The sequence below is a fragment of the Malus domestica genome, chromosome 01, assembly GCF_042453785.1.
Source record: "Malus domestica chromosome 01, GDT2T_hap1".
In the NCBI taxonomy this organism is placed as follows: Eukaryota; Viridiplantae; Streptophyta; class Magnoliopsida; order Rosales; family Rosaceae; genus Malus; species Malus domestica.
The window spans coordinates 28,789,418-28,809,740 of NC_091661.1; the positions used below are offsets into that span (position 1 = coordinate 28,789,418).

The following is a 20,323-nucleotide window of genomic DNA, read 5'->3' on the forward strand; positions in this document are numbered from 1 at the left end:
AAATTTCTCGAGGGTGTGAGGGTAAGTTCAGATAAGTTAGGTGGATGTTTTCAGCAGGGATCAGTGTTCAACAAATAATGGGGTGTTATTAAAATCAGCCTTCTAGTCTCCACTAGCAATTAAGCCCCGCGCGATGCCGCAGGTTTTAACACCGTTTAAGGTCATATTATTTTACATATAATATGTTTACACTGAGAGAGACTATTTTAAAGTGTTATTTACAAAGAGATGATACTATTTACCAACTCAAATCACACTGACGGTGTTTGTACTATACTTGACCAATCCCGAAACTACCGAGTACCGGTCAACGTTATACCGTCAAGGACCCAGAAGAGCTTCCCTTCAACCAGGAGGCCAATCACAATGCGACACGTGTCGACATCAGAAGCCAATCACAGCACGACACGTGTCAACATCATAAGCCAATCACAACACGACACGTGTCAATGTTATAACAAAACTAGAAACCCTCTTCTATAAATAGGGATCATTCTCATACAATAATCTCTAATGTCATTTTGTACTAAACTATTCACTAGAACTCACAAAAGGAGAGCTTGAACCTATGTATTTGTGTAAACCCTTCACAATTAATGAGAACTCCTCTACTCCGTGGACGTAGCCGATCTGGGTGAACCACGTACATCTTGTGTTTGCTTCCCTGTCTCAATTCATTTACGTACTTATCTTCACTAGTGATCGAAGCAACCAAGCGAAGGTCACAAAACCTGACACTTTCTGTTGTACCAAAGTCCTCGCTGATTTTGTGCATCAACATTTGGCAAGCCCGAAACTACAAGTAAGCTTCAAGTGAAATTGATACATTACCTTGTGCATCTTCATCAGTTAAAGATACCACCCCTGGATGGAGGAAAAGTACTTCCAGAGAAGATGCCACATCTACATATGAGACAGATAAGGCAAGTGAAAATGATACCACACCTCGGTACTTAGAAGTTTCGTGATTACTTAGCGACTTGGATCTTGCAAGTCCCCAACCGAGGAGCTTCCCTCACTCGGGAGCTTAAGGGAGCACTGTTTGTACCATACTTGACCAATCCCGAAACTACTGAGCACCGGTCAACGTTATACCGTCAAGGACCCAGAAGAGCTTCCCTTCAACCAGGAGGCCAATCACAATGCGACACGTGTCGACATCAGAAGCCAATCACAGCACGACATGTGTCAACATCATAAGCCAATCACAACACGACACGTGTCAATGTTATAACAAAACTAGAAACTCTCTTCTATAAATAGGGATCATTCTCCCACAATAATCTCTAATGTCATTTTGTACTAAACTATTCACTAGAACTCACAAAAGGAGAGCTTGAACCTATGTATTTGTGTAAACCCTTCACAATTAATGAGAACTCCTCTACTCCATGGACGTAGCCGATCTGGGTGAACCACGTACATCTTGTGTTTGCTTCCCTGTCTCTATTCATTTACGTACTTATCTTCACTAGTGATCGAAGCAACCAAGCGAAGGTCACAAAACCTGACACTTTCTGTTGTACCAAAGTCCTCGCTGATTTTGTGCATCAACAGACAGTATGCTTTTTGAGCAAATTCTCGACAAACTTGAACAGTGAAATGGACAAATCAATAGGTCGTAGGAGATGAATGAAATTTCAAATTAATTTACCATGAATGGATTAATGAAGAATCAATAGAAACGGTAAACATGGTAGTCATACATATTAGGAAGCTATCCATCTATAAGCCAGCCCTCATTAATTCATCCGCTTCCACTATTCTTCTAGTGACTGATAAAGAAAGCGAAGCTGCCAGCTCTGCTGTAGTTCCTGTAAGTACTCCCTTACCATATGAGCAATAAAGTCTTTTAAAAGGAATCCTAATTTTCTCAACATAAAAGAAAACTATAAAAGCATTACTAATGACTATATCTGCAATCATGTTGGTATTGATAGACTTGCATGTTTTAATTTATTGCCATTGTCATAAACTTGGTGTTTTCCTAAAGTATAGTGCTTCAAATGTTGAAAAGTTAACATGGTTTTCACACAGTAAGCAGACAACTTCAATCTACATTTCCTTCCATAATGCACTATCAATTAAAGTCCTACTCAAGACTAAAATTAAAAATCCTATTTATACAATGCCAAAATATGCAGATATTCAAGTTGAATAAAGGGTTTATTTAAAAACTAATATTACTATTTTCTTAATTTATACAATGCCAAAATCAAATATGCAGATATTCAAATTGAACAAAAGGGTTTATTTAACAACTGATATTACTATTTTCTTAATGAGGTGTGAAGAAATAGCTATTGATTTGGCAAACAATGAAATGAATGCTATTTAAAAACTGATATTACTATTTAGAGTGCCTTACTTTTCAATATCTATTTTCTTAATGCTAGAATTTAGAGTGCCTTACTATTTTCTTAATGAGGTGTTAATGAGGTGTGAATAGTATTCAAATATCTATTTAGAGTGAGGCACTCAATATCTATTTTCTTACTGTTCAATATCTATTTAGAGTGCCTTACTATTTTCTTAATGAGGTGTGAATAGTATTCAAATCACTATAATATCTCAAATCATATTGAACAGTAAGGCACTCTAAATTCTACTTCTTAAAAACTCCTTTTGATTTGGCAAACAAGGAAATGAATGCTAAAATGAGTTGTGAAGAAACAGCTATTGTATTATAAGTCACTTCTAGCAGTTAAACGAATTATATCAAAACTGGATGATTTCTCACATCTAGAAACATGAAATAATTAATGTTAGAAATACTAATCAAAACGTGTTCATACCAACAAGCAAAATTGAAATCACTAATCTGTATATTATAATAAAGTAATGAAGTTTTGAATATATTTATGTTTATTGCAAACTCAAGTACAACACAATCAAAGATAAATGGAGTCCAAATCCTAACCTTGGTCCACAATCATTTCAACAATATCATATGAAAAAGCCAGATCAGACTTGTTCGAAAGAGTCAGCACTCTCCTTGTATTCATATAACTTAAAAACATCTGCCATATCAATGTATGTATCCATTTTAGTTTCTATTATTTACACATTTGACTTAAGATATGCTAATATTACTGTCAATTGAAAATCGAAAAATTTCAAGCATATGAGAATTGGCCAATGCAACACTGAAGGTCCCCTCAGACTGAACAGAAAGCTTATTCCAAGAAGTTACCTTATTTTTTGAATGCTTATTCTTTACATATAATAAGTCAGTAACCAAAGTCATCACAAAATAACACTCTCTATCATAATTAAAATAATAATATAATAGTAATAATAGCAGAAGCCTTGGCCCTGAGCATGCTGCTTGGTAATATGCATTAGTTGGCCCTGAGCATGCTGTTAGTTGGTTATATGTATCAATTGTCAGTCGTTCATATGTTGATTGTAAATTTTTTATTGTTCAGTGATGTCATGTTTACAAATGGAATTAATTGAAAATTGAGGAGAACTCTTTCTCAACTACAAAGGATGAAATAAATGAAACAAAAACTAAATAGAAATAATTTTGCTTGTCCCAAAACAAATTTTGGATCAAAGCACAATGGAGAAATATGAAAGGAAAACTAACTACTTGTACTCAATTGTTTAGGTGGGTGCCCCAGAAGTGGAGAGATTTTCCAGGGCATTTCAAAGATACCCAAATTTCAATATTATTATGGATCAAACAATGCAATGAACACACACATTGCATATACAATGAGGACATTACAGAGTACATGATCATCGAGAGAGACCAACAAAGGCGATTGGTTACTTGACCAAGAAATATATCGAATCAAAATTCAAATGGAAGGCTTCACATCAACCGACATAAACAACTAACAATCCAAGGGTACTGATATAGCTACAACGGGAACGACTCCAAAACCCAGAACTTCAAACGTAAAATTAAAAAAATTCATCAAAATTTGACTACAACCCAATTATATTAAATCACAAATTTGATGCATATTTGGACATGAAAGAGATCTAGAAGGTACCTGAGGTGATGGACAATGGTTTGAGACCAACCTTGATGTTGGACGTTGCCAGAATTGTCTGATTCATGTCGGAAAATTCAAACTCGAACCAAGCTCATAGGTTCTAGGGAGATGATGTTGTGAAAAGCGTGTCAATTTCCCCAAGAAAAAGCGGAAATCTACAATCGGACACACGAAAAGAAGAAAATGATGAACTATTAAAGCAAAAAACAAAATGTTGAGAGAGATGAGAACGGACCTTGGAATCGAGGACACATGGGGGAATTCCGCCGAAGGTTGGAGTGGAGGAGGAGCAGAAGGATGGGTGGTGGGTGGTGGGTGGTGGGTGGCGTCTTCCTTCGTCTTCATCCAAGGTAAGAGAGGGCAGCTGTTTTCGTATGCCCTTTGAGCAGAAGGTTTTCACTGGAAAGGTAGTCGAATAGGAAGGAAGAAGTGAGGAGGAAGGGGAGTGCGATCTCACGTGTCAAAAGGAATGTGGCAGACTTGTAATAACACAAAATGAGCAAAGGTAAAACAGGAAGAACACTGTGTTTATAAACAATGTTTCAGTTGATTTTGACTTTTAGTATAGATTGAATTTAATTGAAACTTCCAAACAATTATGCATGGGTTTCATAAAATATATTAATTGGTTCACAAGTTGGGCAACAAACAATAAGAATCGGCTGCGCAACTTGACCTTGACAATTTAATAAATAAAGCCTTTTGTTTTTTCTGTTTTTCTTCTTTTTGTGAAGAAAAAATTTATTAAAAATGAAGAATGAAAAACGCGTTACTTCGTTGCCATTGAATTTCCGATTACATTACTGGAAGAAGACATGAGAACACACATAAAGCATTTCTCTTTCGTTTTGGGTATATCCTTTTTTTTTTTTTTTGGGTATCAAATTTCAACTGATGTTTTATTTTTTAAATATATTGTTTGGCGGGTTAATTACACATGCACGCATGAGGTTTCTTGTATGTTCACAAAACCCCCTCAATTTTTGAACATATCACTAACACCCTTTGACGTTTTAAAATTATTTCACAAAACCCATTTTATTAGGGTTCCATTAATTTTATGGAAAACTAACGAAAAGTTCAAAAAAACTTATCTTTTAACAAAAAGCCCTTTTTAAAGGTATAATGAATAGTGTCAATTAAAAGTAAAAATGTGGTTTTTCGTTAAAAATAAATAGTAACGGGAGTGTTTTGTTAAAACTCCCTTAATTTTATGCTGACGTTAACATAAAATAATTTTGAAATGGCCAAACACCTTGATTACCAATCTCCTAAGTTGAATAAAATGGCTTCTCCGCTATCTTCTTCGATTTGTCTCTGAATCCAACACTAAACCGACAACGGGTTTTCTATAGAGTTCTTAAGGTACCTAATGGTGGTGTGAATAAGTTGTGCTTGTTTATGCAGGAGAAGATAAATGATGAGATTTTGATTGATGTTAAAAAGTTACTTGGAAGAGGCTTTCCTCAATTGATTTTGATGAATGAATTTTAAATGGATTTGATAAAGAAATTCAAGAAAGCGGAGAAGACACTGACAGGAGAAATTATAGTGTAGTACAGTAGAGATTAAATTCCACTTGTGTGATAACATGACACATGACAGAATTTGAAATGAAGTATCACAAATAACAGTATTTATCCACAGAAAGATCGAAGAAGAGCACAGAGAAGACAGAGTCGATGATTGGTAAATCGGGGTGTTTGTGATATGTTCAAAACCTGAGAGGGTTTTGTGAAAACACAAAAAAACTTGAAGGGGTGTATGTGTAATTAACCCATTGTTGACCTGGCCGGACTTCCATTTTATTAATATTTCATGCAGAGATCGGACCAGTATCCAGCGGTTCTTTGTTTAGGGTCCAAAATCGATATTGTGCCTGTTAATGGCCTCTTTTTCTACTCCTCCTCCTCCTCCTTCTTCTTCCCGTGGTCGTTGGATTTATGATGTGTTCATTAATTTCGGGAGCGAAGACACTCGCAAGATCTTTATCGGCCATCTTTACAAAGCGCTGGAGCAGAAATCAATCAAAACCTTCATTGATGGCGATGATCCGGATCTCTTGACAACTATCCAAGTGTCAAAGATCTCGATTGTAGTTTTTTCTAAAAACTATGCTTCTTCTTCCACGCGGTGCTTAAAACAACTTGTTCATATCCTAGATCATATGGATCCAGAGAAGCATATAGTGGTGCCCATTTTCTACCAAGTAGATCCGTCTCATGTTCGTAAACTCGCGGGAAGTCTTCAACCTGATCACGGTTCTAACGCCAGCATCGAAGAGATGCAGAACTGGAGGTCCGCTCTAACTAAAGCCGCCGGTATATCTGGCTGGGATTCACAAGAGTCTATGTAATTTTGTTTAGCTACTTTCTTTGTTTGAGATTTTCATAGTATTTATTCTGTTGGTATCACAATATTTTGTGTACGTGTTTTACTAGAATATATATGGCTTTACGGCTTATGGAGATTGTGCAATACTGTTTTTCAAATTCCACAGGGATGATGCCAAGTTTATTGAGGACATTGTGCAAGATATTTTTAGTAAATTGCTCCAACTCAGCAATGTTTTCATCAATTTTAGAGGTGAAGACACTCGCCTCAGTTTTGTCGCCCATCTCCACAAAGCTCTGTATCAGAAAGCAATCCACGCCTTCAGCGATCTTGGAGAGCTTAATAAAGGCGATGAGATTTCGAATCTCTTCAACGATATTCAAAAATCAAGTATTTCGATCGTAATTTTTTCCAAAGGATATGCCCAATCCACATGGTGCTTGAGAGAACTGGTCGAAATCCTGGAATGTGTGGACAGAAAAATTCAGAAAGTGTGTCCCGTTTTCTATGGAGTATCTCCATCTGAAGTTCGTAAAATCACCGGTCCTTTTGGGGATGCTTTTTATCGATACAATGACAATTCTCGCTTCGACGTGGAAGAGGTGAAGAGATGGCGCTACGCTCTCACTAGAGCCGCCAATTATAGTGGATTTGATCGCATTCATTCCAAGTAATTTTTCTCTACAAAATGTTAATATTTTTAAGTTCTAATTTTGGCCTTTTCAATCCAAGTATACTATTTTCCATATTGCACAGGAATGATGCCGAGCTTATTGAGAAAATTGTACAACACACTTGGAGAGCCTGCCGTGACTTCGACGTTTAACATATCTTGAATTGGAGCTTGCAGCCGACTGTAATCAAATACCAGAGCTTTTCAGCAAGTTTAAACTACATGGATGAACAATAAATCACAGCTTTGGAATAGTTTCAACTTTCAATAATTTCGTTGAGGGATATTGTGGGTTTCATTGCTTTTGAATAAATAAATTTCTGTAAAACCGTATATGTCAATAAGATGCTGTTATCAAGGACATTCATTGACTGGCTAGGCCATTCAATAGAATATCCTGAAAGCGTGTTTTTAGGGAGGCGAACTTCGTCCTGTAGACAAATCCCAATTTTATGATCGTACCATTACGATTGCGGCATGAAGTGCTTATTACATCTTTGATTGTATGAGTGCGAGTGTGGTAGGGGATTTAGTTTGTAACGGGTTGTGTGGTTGTACTCTTTTCTTTCTGTATCAGAAAAAAGAAAAATTGCCAATAAGGGTCACTATTATGATGACAATATGGCAAATTTGACATGTCTCAAATGTCTAAATCTCTTTGGCTGCTAAAATCTAAGTTTCCTGAGAACTTTTGGAATTTATTAGAAGTGGAGTTTGACAACGACAGGGGTATTCTACACTCGTAATAACTACTCACGCCCTCCATTTTACCTTTGTACATGACACGCCCAGACCCTGATATTCCTTAAATACCAGGATAGACACGTGCTGGCCGACACCCGAGGGTGACGAAAACCATTAATTGATACAAAAGCTAAGAATAAGAAATAAATACGGGTTATAAATTTAAAAACAATGAGTTAATAATTTAGGAACGTGCTCAGAGCATACAACTAAACCTAATCACTAAAAAGAATTAAGATAAAATTTAATGAATAAAGAAGTGGGTCCTACATCGAGAGGACTCAAATATGCTGCTGCGGAAGTGTCTTGACGCCGGGATTAGGTGCCTTGATTCTGAGTCCTGAATGGGGGCACAAAACAAAGGTGAGTGGACCAAGTTTATATATATAATAATAATAATAAAACAGTTATCAACATACTAACCCTCAAAGTTTATATAATGAAAACTACTAGCATAATAAATGATGGATTTAATAAAAATCCTAGCATGCCAAAAATATCTCAAAAGCCATATCGCGGAATAACATCGCGGAAATCAAACAGTAAACGCATCATAAATCGTCTCGTAAGCGCGGTGTGCTGCTAGTAAGATCACCGAATAAATATAACTCCCGGCCCAATGCCTGCTCCGTGGTCTCTGCGCCCGTAGCCAGAGATTACCAACTCCCGGCCCAATACCTGCTCCATGTCCCTCAGCCCGTAGCTAGGAATTATTTCTCCCGGCCTAAATGCCAACACCAGTTCCTCGCCCCAGGCGGCATAGTGTCTACTAGGTACGCACAAATAGTTACGTCTCTCTTAAATAACCACTTCATAGCATAGGTTACCGATCATCGTCTACACTATAAAGAGGGGTTCAAAAACATGTTCTAGCATCCTATCGTCATCTATCATATAGTCTACCAGTTCATGGTTTTTATAGAAAATACGATATATTAAAATATAGCTCAAAATAGGCTAACAATTAATTCCTCACCAAAACACGAGACGATAATCAATATCTTAAATCATCAGGCTTCACATAAATCAAATCATAAATTCGTAGGCATGCTAATCATTTATGCAATTACTATAAAATCATGTAATTTTAGAAAGGGTCCACTCACAGTACTTAGTTGCCAAAAGCTGCGCCACTAGCGAAGATGGAAACGTCACAATAATTGCCCCTAAGCACATTAAATGGTACAATTAATAAAACTATATAATAGCAATTGAATTTTGGAAAACGGACATTGGAAATGGATTCAGAACGTCGAATTACCTTAAGAAGGATCCCGGACGAAAACCCAAAAAGTCAACCCTAAAGTCAACGTTGATCGAGGGTCAACGGTCAAATTAGGTCTAACGGGTTTTAGGCTTGAAATCCGGATTAGGGTTTAGGTTAAATAGGATTAGGACCTATTGGGTTTTGAACTAAATAAAATAATGGAATTGGGTTGGATGGGTTAGGCCCTAATAGATTTTAAGAACCTAGGGTTTTTGGGTTAAAAGGGTTTTAGGGTGAAAAAGGGTGGTCTGGGCTTAAGCCCAAACTCACACACAACACACACATACTCACACATTACACAAACCCTAAAACGCGCGCACACACACAGGCTGCACTAGGGCAGCCCTCACAACACTTCACAAAGGCCCTAAGGCCTTATTAAAGGGCTGGGCTTAGAGCCCCTTAACCAAAAACCGGCCCAAGGCCATTCTAAATAAGGCCCGTGGCCTTTGGGGTCTTTAAAACAAAATAACTTAAAAATAAAAGGGTGTGGGCTGGGTTACTGGGCTAGGCCCGGGGGTTCTAATGGCCTGAAAGGCCTTGTTGCTGAGGAAGAAGGCCGGAGATTCGGCCGGAAAACTACCCGACTTTAAACGGCCATAACTTTGTCAATACTCAACGAAATCAAGCGAGAAAAAAACGAAAGTTGTATCCCTTGAAGAGACAAAGAGAATGGTACCTCACACGACATCTAACTCGCTGTGGTTTGGCCGGAAATTTCCTCGAAAGCCTCGGAGGTCGTTGGAAACTGGGTAAGATTCAAATGAGTATAACTTCTTCAATACTCAATGAAATTGAGTGAAACCAAAAGGCAAGTTATAGTACTCGACGAGACGAAGAGATTGATACCTTGCACGCCGGCCAACTCGCAGTGGTTTGGCTGGAAATGGCCTCGAAAGCCGTCGGACTCGCCGGAGGTTATTTTCTTGGTTTCGCCGAATTGCGCAGAGGCAAGAGGAAGAGGAAAGGGACGAGGTTTAGATGGTGATTGTGTCTTCCTCGAGCAGGGAGTGCAGCTGGGTGTGAATGTGATCATAGAGAAGAGAGGAATAGAAGTATACGGGAAAGGGAAGAAGGAGAGGAAGAAAGAGAGAAGAGGGCTCGGGGACAAAATCAGGGGGTGGGTCCCCTTGGCTCACCATTTAAGACCAAAAACAAATTTTAAAAGGAAGATAAATTCCCAAACTTGATGAAAATACAAAAATACCATTTATGTACAGTAAATCTCAGGACGGGTTGTTACAATCTACCCCCCTTAAAAGAATTTCGTCCCGAAATTTAAAATAATTTACTTAATTAAAATGCTCGAAAATAGAAAGAAGAATATATGTATAAAGAGAAATCTAGTCAGAGTGGGTGCATTAAAGAGAATATGCCACACCGTCGCGAGTGGGTTGCAAAATCCTCTATCAAGCCTCCAAGCTCTTACTTTATTCCTCATCATTGTAAAAGTAAAAACATACTTTATAAAGATAAAGGTCGAAAACACAAAATAGTCTAAGGCCAGATAATATCAAAATAGATATGTACTAATATATACATCAAAACTCAAATCAACTTAAAAATGAAAACATAAATACTTTTCCAAAAACATTTGTAACGCCAAAACAATTAACTAGAGTAAATGAAGTTAAAATACTTATACTGAAAATCAAGATTGAAGAATGGGAGTGGGTCTCGCCCAAGAATTCGAAATGTCGCATATTCCGAGAATAGATGTGCCTTTAGGTCGAGTCCCAAGAATAACAATTCCGAATCTGCATCAGCTGCTGTAGACGAATCTTCTTGCCCACTTGCTTAACGAACCCAACAAATAAGCTATCGATATGACAGTCTGCAGCCCGCAATATCGACCTCACATTTGTTGTCTCGATAAGCAAGTAGTAATTTCTCAAATGGTGCAGAATTTCACATATCGTAGGATCGATCCTCCAAATACAAGTTCGCAAGACTTTTCAGTCAACCAGTGTTATCCATGAAAAACTATCGTATCAGGTCGCAACAGTGCCATACCCAAACCAAATAAAACAGAAACTGCCGTCGTAAAACTCTATCCAGCACCAAGCATCCTATCTTCCTCAGTTCTTCCAAATGTGACCAACTACTTCAGAATTTCACCCGTAAATAACCCATTTGAAAATTGTACCTTGGGATTCAAGAGAAGTGGCTACCATGTTAGTAGTAGACCTAAAAGCTCAAACCAAGCAAGCAGAAAAAGAGAAGTCATCTTCCTCAACACGCAGTATCTCTTGGGAACTGTTGTAGTGCTCAATCCACCTCTCCATTTTTGCTTAGTTGCATATTTCTAGTCAACCAAGGTCAAAGTTGGTGGAAAGAAGAACGACTCGCAAATGATCAACCTAAAAACAAAAGAGAGTACACACATTCGAGAGAAGTGTAAAGATTATCCAATTCTCGCTTCGACCGTCCTATAGTGCCATTCCAGAATACACCAAACAGATCTGCTAGAAATGTTTTAACAACCACATACTCATAACAATAAGGTTCGGAAGTGAAGTAGTGGAAATATGCGTCGAGACGAACACATATTGTTGAAAAATAACTGATGTGATGCCTATGAATTCCAGTAAGATGGTGATACAATATGCTGACCTTCTGCACCATAATCTTCACTAGTCTCTTACCAAATGACAACTCAAACTTCACACCCACGATGAACTCTTTATGATAAGTCTGGTAAGCTTGTGAAAAGATTATGCTCCCAACATTCATGTCCAAATCGATAAGAATTGGGCGCACACTTCCGCCGAATCGATCGATTGTGAATTCCTCACTGCATAAGTAAGAATCCACGTCGAGAAGGCTAAAAGAACACTTAAGAATTTGAGGATCAAAACAAGTCCATTAAAATATGGAGTACAAGATATCGAGATTTGAACTAGAAACCATGCCGAGAACAAACGTTTTTTTTATTTTTTTTTATTTTTACCCTCATGTAATGTTCCGGCATGATCCAGTTTCATATTGAGAGACGAATAAGCAAAGGAAGGTGAAGATGCAGAAATAGAAATAACTGTTTATGATTATTTTGCAAATCATCACAGTATGGTCAACTCGTTTCTTTAGCAAAAAAAAGAAATAGGTCCAAACTCAGGAATATTTAAGAACTAATAATAAGATTTGATGAGGCCAAAGACAATTTGAAATTCACAATACCTTGTGAGAGCTGCTTCAAAGTTCAAAAAATAAACATAGAACCTCTGAATCAGCAGAATGACGAAGAAGAAAGATACAAAACAGCCTGCATATGCATGCAGTGACACAATTGGCTACCTTAAAGTGATGCTCTTGAGCAAACCAAAGCTCAATGAATCCAGAGAAGTTTAGAGTAAAGTTCGATCTTCGTACAATGATGAATATGATAGAGTCTCAAGCCATTACACTGAAAATTACAAGGCTGAACAGCTAGGCTGCAAGTAAGAGACTAAGTTCATCCTCGCCGAAAAGTACGTGAACGAGGAACTAGGGTTTACCACCAAGTACTAAACCCAGGGAATCTGTTCATCCAAACAAGACTGGATATTCATCATCCAAGTCCAACTACAACAACAACAAGAATTGCAACTCTTTTTGGAAATTAATGAGAATAACGTCTGCTACTGAAGAGTTTCCAAAGATTTCGATGTAAAGCCGACTTCGCCCGCAATTCCTAGGGAACGCATGTTGCAGAGTGGCATCGCCATTTCGAATCTACGGCTGGTCTTAACCAGAACTCCTCAAATTGAGATTTCTAAAACACGTCGATGAGTATCGATCCGATGTTTAAAGTCGTCCAACAATTCACTTCATCACTGTTGAGGCATAATCCCGACACAAATTCTTGTATTTCAACCAGAAAGTGACAATTCAATCAGAGAGAGATTTGCACAACTGCACCGACTGGCACAAAATCCGGAAGTCGTGACATCCAAATTATGTCAAAACCGACACTTAACGAGAATAGAAGAGAATCCTAAGTATGCTCTGAACAAATCACGCTCTGATACCAATCTGACACGCCTCGACCCTGATATTCCTCGAATACTAGGATAGACACGTGCTGGCCGACACCCGAGGGTGACGAAAGCCATTAATTGATACAAAAGCTAAGAATAAGAAATAAATACGAGTTATAAATTAAAAAACAATGAGTTAATAATTTAGGAACGTGCTCAGAATATACAACTAAACCTAATCACTAAAAAGAATTAAGATAAAATTTAATGAATAAAGAAGTGCGTCCTACATCGAGAGGACTCAAATATGCTGCTGCGGAAGTGTCTTGACGCCGGGATTAGGTGCCTTGATTCTGAGTCCTGAATGGGGGCGCAAAACAAAGGTGAGTGGACCAAGTTTATATATATAATAATAATAATAATAAAACAGTTATCAACATACTAACCCCCAAAGTTTATATAATGAAAACTACTAGCATAATAAATGATGGATGTAATAAAAATCCTAGCATGCCAAAAATATCTCAAAAGCCATATCGCGGAAATCAAACAGTAAACGCATCATAAATCGTCTCGTAAGCGCGGTGTGCTGCTAGTAAGATCACCGAATAAATATAACTCCCGGCCCAATGCCTGCTCCGTGGTCTCTGCGCCCGTAGCCAGAGATTACCAACTCCCGGCCCAATACCTGGTTGCCGAGGAAGAAGGCCAGAGATTTGGCCGGAAAACTACCCGAATTTAAACGGCCATAACTTTGTCACTACTCAACGAAATCAAGCAAGACAAAAACGAAAGTTGTAGCCCTTGAAGAGACGAAGAGAATGGTATCTCATAAGACGTCTAACTCGCCGTGGTTTGGCCGGAAATTTCCTCGAAAGCCTCGGAGGTCGCCGGAAACTGGGTAAAATTCAAATGAGTATAACTTCTTCAATACTCAATGAAATTGAGTGAAACCAAAAGGAAAGTTATAGTACTCAACGAGATGAAGAGATTGATACCTTGCACGCCGGCCAAATCGCCGTGGTTTGGCCGGAAATGGCCTCAAAAGCCGTCGGACTCGCCGGAGGTTATTTTCTTGGTTTCGCCGAATTGCGCAGAGGTAAGAGGTAGAGGAAAGGGACGAGGTTTAGATGGTGATTGTGTCTTCCTCGAGCAGGGAGTGCAGCTGGGTGTGAGTGTGGTCATAGAGAAGAGACGAATAGAAGTATATGGGAAAGGGAAGAAGGAGAGGAAGAAAGAGAGAAGAGGGCTCGGGGACAAAATCAGGGGGGTGGGTCCCCTTGGCTCACCATTTAAGACCAAAAACAAATTTTAAAAGGAAAATAAATTCTCAAACTTAATAAAAATACAAAAATACCATTTATGTACAGTAAATCCCGGGACGGGTTGTTACAGTACAAGCTTCAGGATATAGAGAATTGTGGTTACTATATTCACAAAACTCTCTGTTATTCATCGGTATTTTTCTGGAGAAAATCGCTGCTGTTTGAAAACAATTTTGAAAGCGTACCTGCTACTGCCAGAATGAATCGATCGTCATTGTTTAACACGCGTGAAATCTTGCAGGAACCTCTTTCAACAATTCATCAAAATTGGGTCTGTAACTGTAAGTATAATTCATCAACCATGTATCTTTGTATGCTTGCTTCTTTATGTAACCATAAAATAAAATGATTTATTTATGATAAAAAATACGTCATTGTTTAACACGCGTGAAATCTTGCAGGAACCTCTTTCAACAATTCATCAAAATTGGGTCTGTAAGTATAATTCATCAACCATGTATTTTTGTATGCTTGCTTCTTTATGTAACCATAAAATAAAATGATTTATTTATGATAAAAAATATGCCTTTTGTTAAAGTTTGGAAACATAGATCAGGGATTAAGGTCACTTTATTAACTGTGATTATATTTCTTAGCCAGTTAGACGGTCTAGATTTCATATGTCACACTCACACTTCTGTCTAGCCAATTTCTCCAGTTATTGGTAGAGGACATGTTAACAGAGCTTGACCGAATTAAATTTAATATGCTGAATATTTCTTTAATTGATCATTTCCAATGTTACAATATACAAGTATTTATAAGAAGGAACCCTATAATTGACTCCTATGATTTATACAATTGATACAAAATAGGAAAGTAAATATCTAGCTAATTGATACAATCAACACTAAGTAAGAAGGTAATCATTCCAACATATTTGCTCAAATCAACGTTGATTGTATGTTAACTAGGCAAATATCTTGTATGATTGTTAACTTTCTCAACACTCCCACTCAAGTTGGAGAGTGAATATCATGAACACCCAACTTGCACAACAAAGAACAAAAGCGTTCCTTGCCTAAGGCCTTGGTAAAGATGTTTGCCAACTGTGATGTGGATGGAACAAATCCGGTGACAATCTTTCCTTCCATAATCTTATCTCGAACAAAATGACAATCAATCTCAATGTGTCTTGTTCGTTCATGAAACACGGAATTGGCGGCAATATGGAGGGGTGCTTGGTTATCACAAAATAGGGTGGCTGGCCCTTGATTTTTAATCCTCAAATCCTGAAACAAGTTTTTCAGCCATGCTAGTTCACAACACATTGCTGCCATAGATTGGTACTCTGCTTCAGCTGACGACAAAGATGTTGAGAAAAAAATTTGGAGTACACAACTCTAACACAAGTGTTCAAGAGACAACACAAGTAAACAAATTACTTGTATTACACACACAAAATATTACAACTAGTTATCTAAAAAACGCCCTAGGCGGCCACCTAGGTGCTGGGCGGGCACCAACCGAGGTGATTTCTGGCAAAACGGATTGAAAAATCGGCCGAGCTCTAGGCGGCCGCCTAGGCGGGCTAGGCGGCCTAGGCGGTGCTAGGCGGTTGGGCGGAACTGGACCGTTTTTTTTTTTTTTTTTTTTTTTTCTATTCTAAGTTTCAACTTCTAGAATTCTATATTCCCGTGACCTAATTGAACTCCTCTGCACTGCTGCGTCTCTTCTTCGCCGTTCGCCCATTTCGTTTCTTCTTCGTTCTTCCTCATCTGCACTGCAACCTGCACCGCTGTAAGACTTCATCTTTTCCTCGGTTCTTCCTCATTTGCACTGCACTCGCTTGCTGCACCGCTGCACGACTTTGTGTCTTCTTCTTCCTCATCTGCTGCACTGCACTCACCTGCTGACTTCGTGTCTTATTCTTCTTCCTCATCTGCTGCACTGCACTCTGCTGCACTGCACTTTGCAACTACAGTCAACAACGAAGACTGCGAAGCCCCCAAAAAGTGAGTTTTTGTTCTACAAATTTCAAATTTGTAAATGTTGAATTTGTTAAGGTATTGGAAAAAAAAATTACAAAGTTTTGGATTTGAAACCAATTGTATTGAGGGGAATCTGACAATCTGTTAACTTATTTGTCTACTGATACAATGATAATTGAAAGAAATTCTGATAGTATTATTTTCGTGCTGGTTGTTTGCTAGATCCAGGTGCACATCTTACTATCTTAGATTCTTAGCCTAATTTTGTATCAATTAATAATTATATATAGATGCATGCGAGGAGCCAAGCTGCATATATTTATAAACACAAGAACATGTCTGTCACAATTGTTTGTATAATTGGGTGTCTATATGTGTGTATAAGTTGATTACGCATGCCGCATGCGTTTGTCTATCACTACTGGGACATTGTACCCTTTTTTAAATTTTCACAGGTGTCTCCCACCTGGATTCATGCATGTATGGTAAGCATGCTCATCTATGACCAAACCTATGTATGAAAAAAATTTATGGGAGGTATAAGATTTGATCTCACCTTGGCGGATTTCCTTTCGGCCAAAAGTTTCATCATACCCATTTCAGCTTCTTGAGGTGGCAGATTCTTGAACTGTTTTTCCATTTCATTTAGTTATACTTCTGAGTTCTGATCATCAATCTGAGTTGGCTAACTTGGCTTATAAGTTAATATACTGTGATAATTTTTTGTGGGAGATTAATACCTAAAAGTTTGTAATGTTTATTTTATATGAATTTTAGGATTGTTTCTTCTCTTGTCTTGTGTGATGATGACTGGTACTTTATCTTCTGGAGCATCTACTACAATGTCATCCTCCTCCCAATCTGAAAATGTGTTGAAGCGTAGCTCGGAAGATGTGGGATGGGAATATGGGATCTTGGCAAATCCTACAAACTCAGATAAGGTGAAATGTAAGTTGTGTGACAAAATCATTAGTGGTGGAGTACATAGATTAAAACAACATGTAGCCAACATAAGGGGAAATGTAGCGGCATGCACAAAGTCTTCGGATGAAGATAAAGCCAAATGTCGAGCCGTATTAGAAGAAGCAAAAAATAAGAAGAAACAAAAGGATAAGCACATTGTGGAAGTGAGGGAAGAGGTGCAACTTCAACAAATTCAAGAAGAAGAAGACATTGAAGTGATTGGGTTAAGGAAAAGGCCTCGCACTCTTGGACCTATGGATAAGTTTGCATCCTCCATCAATCTCGATTCTTCAAATGAGGGAAGTAAGAAGACTCGACAACAAAACATCTATGATGCAATTTGGAAAGAAAGAACACATCAAGTGGATCAATATCTGGCTCGATGGGTGTATGAAGCCGGTATTCCTTTCCATGCTATTGATAATGATAGCTTCAAGTGTGTGATGGAAGCGATTGGTCAATTTGGCCCGGGTTACCTACCTCCAAGCCAATATGAATTAAAGGAGCCATTATTGAAAGAAGAGGTAGAAAGAGTAAGAAAGTCACTCAAGAAACATGAAGAAGAGTGGGCTTTGAATGGTTGCTCAATCATGACCGATGCTTGGAGTGACCAAAAAAGAAGAAGCATAATGAATTTATGTGTCAATTGCAAGGAAGGCACCATATTTCTTTCTTCTAAGGAATGCTCTAGTGAAGCACACACCGGGGAATATATCTTCGAATATGTTGACAAGTGTGTTGAAGAAATTGGGCCTCCAAATGTAATTCAAGTGGTAACCGATAATGCTTCTAACAATATGGCGGCAGCAAACATGATGAAAAAAAAGAGGCCGAATATGTTTTGGACATCATGTGCCACTCATACTTTGAATCTCATGCTTCAAGGGATTGGTAATCTCCCTAGGTTCAAAGGAGTTATTGACAAGGCAAAGGCTTTCACTATCTTCATTTATGCACATCATAAAACTTTGGCATTGATGAGGAAGCATACCAAGAAAAGAGACATAATAAGGCCCGGAGTCACTAGATTTGCAACTTCTTTCCTCACATTGCAAAGTTTGATGGATAAGAAAAAAGACTTGAAGGTTATGGTTGCTAGTGAAGAATGGGAACAATGCAAACATGTCAAGACTACAAAGGGGAAAGTGGCATATGCTACTGTATTGAGTTCACATTTTTGGAGTGGGGTCTTACTTTGCTTGAAAGTGTTTGAACCTTTATTCAAGGTACTTCGAATTGTTGATGGGGATAAGAAGCCATCAATGGGGTTTTTGTATGGAGAGCTACAAAAAGCAAAGATGGAGATTAAAGAGACATTCAAGAACAATGAGGCCAACTATCAACCAATTCTTCAAATTATTGATGAAAAAGCTCGTGAGCGGCTTGATAGTCCATTGCATTTGGCGGGCTACCTCTTGAACCCTTATTATTTCTTCAAAAATCAAAGCATACAACATGATCCAATTGTCATGGAGGGGATCTTTACTTGTGTTGAGAAGTTCTTCCCCGATAACTATGAGGTTCAAAACCAAGTGATAAATGTTGAGATGCATAAGTATAGAGTAAAAGAAGGTGGATTTGGAAGACATTTGGCCGAACTTGGATGCGCTGAGAATGATGAAAACTATAATCCGGGTATGAATATTCACATATGCTTATATTTTATTTATTAAATTTGAGTTTACTACTTATTTTTCATTACTAATTGTGTGTTTTTTTTTTCATTAGTTGCATGGTGGTATAATTATGGAAATGGTGTGCCTAATTTGCAAAGGATGGCTATAAAGATACTTTCATTGACTACAAGTTCATCCGGTTGTGAAAGAAATTGGAGTTCTTTTGAAGGTATACATACAAAGAAAAGGAATAGACTAGATACAACAAGGTTAAATAATTTAGTCTATGTCCAATTTAATGCAAGGATTATGAACAAGAAGAAAAGAGAGAAGGAGAAGAAGGTGGACATATTGCTTGCAAGTGAAGCTAGTATGGCTCAAGGATGGATTGTGGAAGGTGGTGATGAAGAGCTTGAGCTTGGCTTGGGAATTGGAGAGACATCGGAGGTAGGTAGTTCCCTAGAGCCTAGGGGGAGTTCTAAAAATATTGAAGTAAGAGAACTTCATGAAGAAGATTTTATATCGGATGAGGACACGGAAGAAGAAGGAGATGATGAAGAAATTGAGTTCGAGTCCGACACGGAGAGAGTCTTTGAGGGATATGGTGAAGAAGAGTTTAATGCCTAATAACTTTCGTAGCTCAATTTTCTTTTATATCAGTGTCTGCATGTGTAGCATTCGAACAGTTGACTCGTTGTTAATTCTATGAAATGTATGCCCATCATTCGTACTCACTGATGTTAATTCTATTATGTGAAATGTTTGTGCAACATTTGTACATTTGACTTAGTAGTGTTGGACTTGAATGTTTCAATAGTTCTAGTCTTCCATACTTACAAGTTACAAGCAGTGTCTAATTTTGAGAATGCTCATTCATTGGACATAAGATTGGAAATCACATTTCATTTCAGTGGTTGCAAGCACTGCCTTGTTCTCAAGTATACCATATGATTATTACTTCATTTGTTGAAAGAAATATTTCTTTTGTACATTTTCTACATGTTTTGTAAGTGTCAATATACACTTATTCACAGGAAATACAAAAAATTTACCTAAATCCGCCTAGCCGCCTAGGCGCTAGGCGCTAGCCCACCGCCCGACTAGCGCCTAGCGTTTTTTAGAACCTTGATTACAACACACAAATTCTCAAGGACACTCTTTTAGAAGCTATGACACTCACTCTTTCTAGAGACAAACTCTAGACCACTCACACTCCTACAAGACTACTTTTACTTCTCACTCTCACTTGGTTGCTTGCTTGATTCTTACTTGATTGATTGGTTCAAATACACCCATCTTATATTTATAGGCTTGCTAACCGACTTACCTAGAAGGTGAAATTGGATTCTTCCATTTTAACCACATGTTTTGTGATGGTTCTAGGCTTTTCTACAAACCATTTTTCTAGATTTTCTTAGCCTAAGGCGGTGGACTTCCAAACACCAATTGTTGCACTTTGCTAGAGTTTTCTAGCATATTTTCATTCATGATTCCAAATGGGCTGGAC

General features: G+C 38.0%; 2 protein-coding genes and 1 long non-coding RNA gene across 4 annotated transcripts; 2 read left to right on the plus strand and 1 right to left on the minus strand.

The window, feature by feature from the left end:
• The first annotated feature begins 5,846 nt into the window (after positions 1-5,846).
• LOC103417831 (disease resistance protein RPV1-like) lies at positions 5,847-7,650 on the plus strand. 2 transcript variants are annotated; one of them, XM_008355990.3, is made up of 3 exons: positions 5,847-6,359; positions 6,508-7,011; positions 7,098-7,650. In XM_008355990.3, the coding sequence occupies exons 1-3, from the start codon at positions 5,893-5,895 to the stop codon at positions 7,165-7,167; spliced, it is 1,041 nt and encodes a 346-aa protein (XP_008354212.1). In that variant the 5' UTR covers positions 5,847-5,892; the 3' UTR covers positions 7,168-7,650. The 2 variants fall into 2 exon arrangements, with proteins under 2 accessions (XP_008354212.1, XP_070676194.1); XM_070820093.1 differs by having other exon boundaries at positions 5,857-6,305; positions 7,098-7,515.
• Positions 7,651-8,019: 369 nt separating this feature from the next.
• Positions 8,020-9,775, minus strand: LOC139194940 (uncharacterized). Its single transcript, XR_011579739.1, has 3 exons — positions 9,705-9,775; positions 8,865-8,924; positions 8,020-8,098 (listed from the first exon to the last, which is right to left on the minus strand). It is a non-coding gene; the product is annotated as an uncharacterized lncRNA (long non-coding RNA).
• A 7,268-nt stretch (positions 9,776-17,043) lies between these two features.
• LOC114826447 (uncharacterized) lies at positions 17,044-19,443 on the plus strand. Its single transcript, XM_029106661.2, has 2 exons — positions 17,044-18,835; positions 18,929-19,443. The coding sequence occupies exons 1-2, from the start codon at positions 17,044-17,046 to the stop codon at positions 19,441-19,443; spliced, it is 2,307 nt and encodes a 768-aa protein (XP_028962494.2).
• The last annotated feature ends 880 nt before the right edge of the window (positions 19,444-20,323 follow it).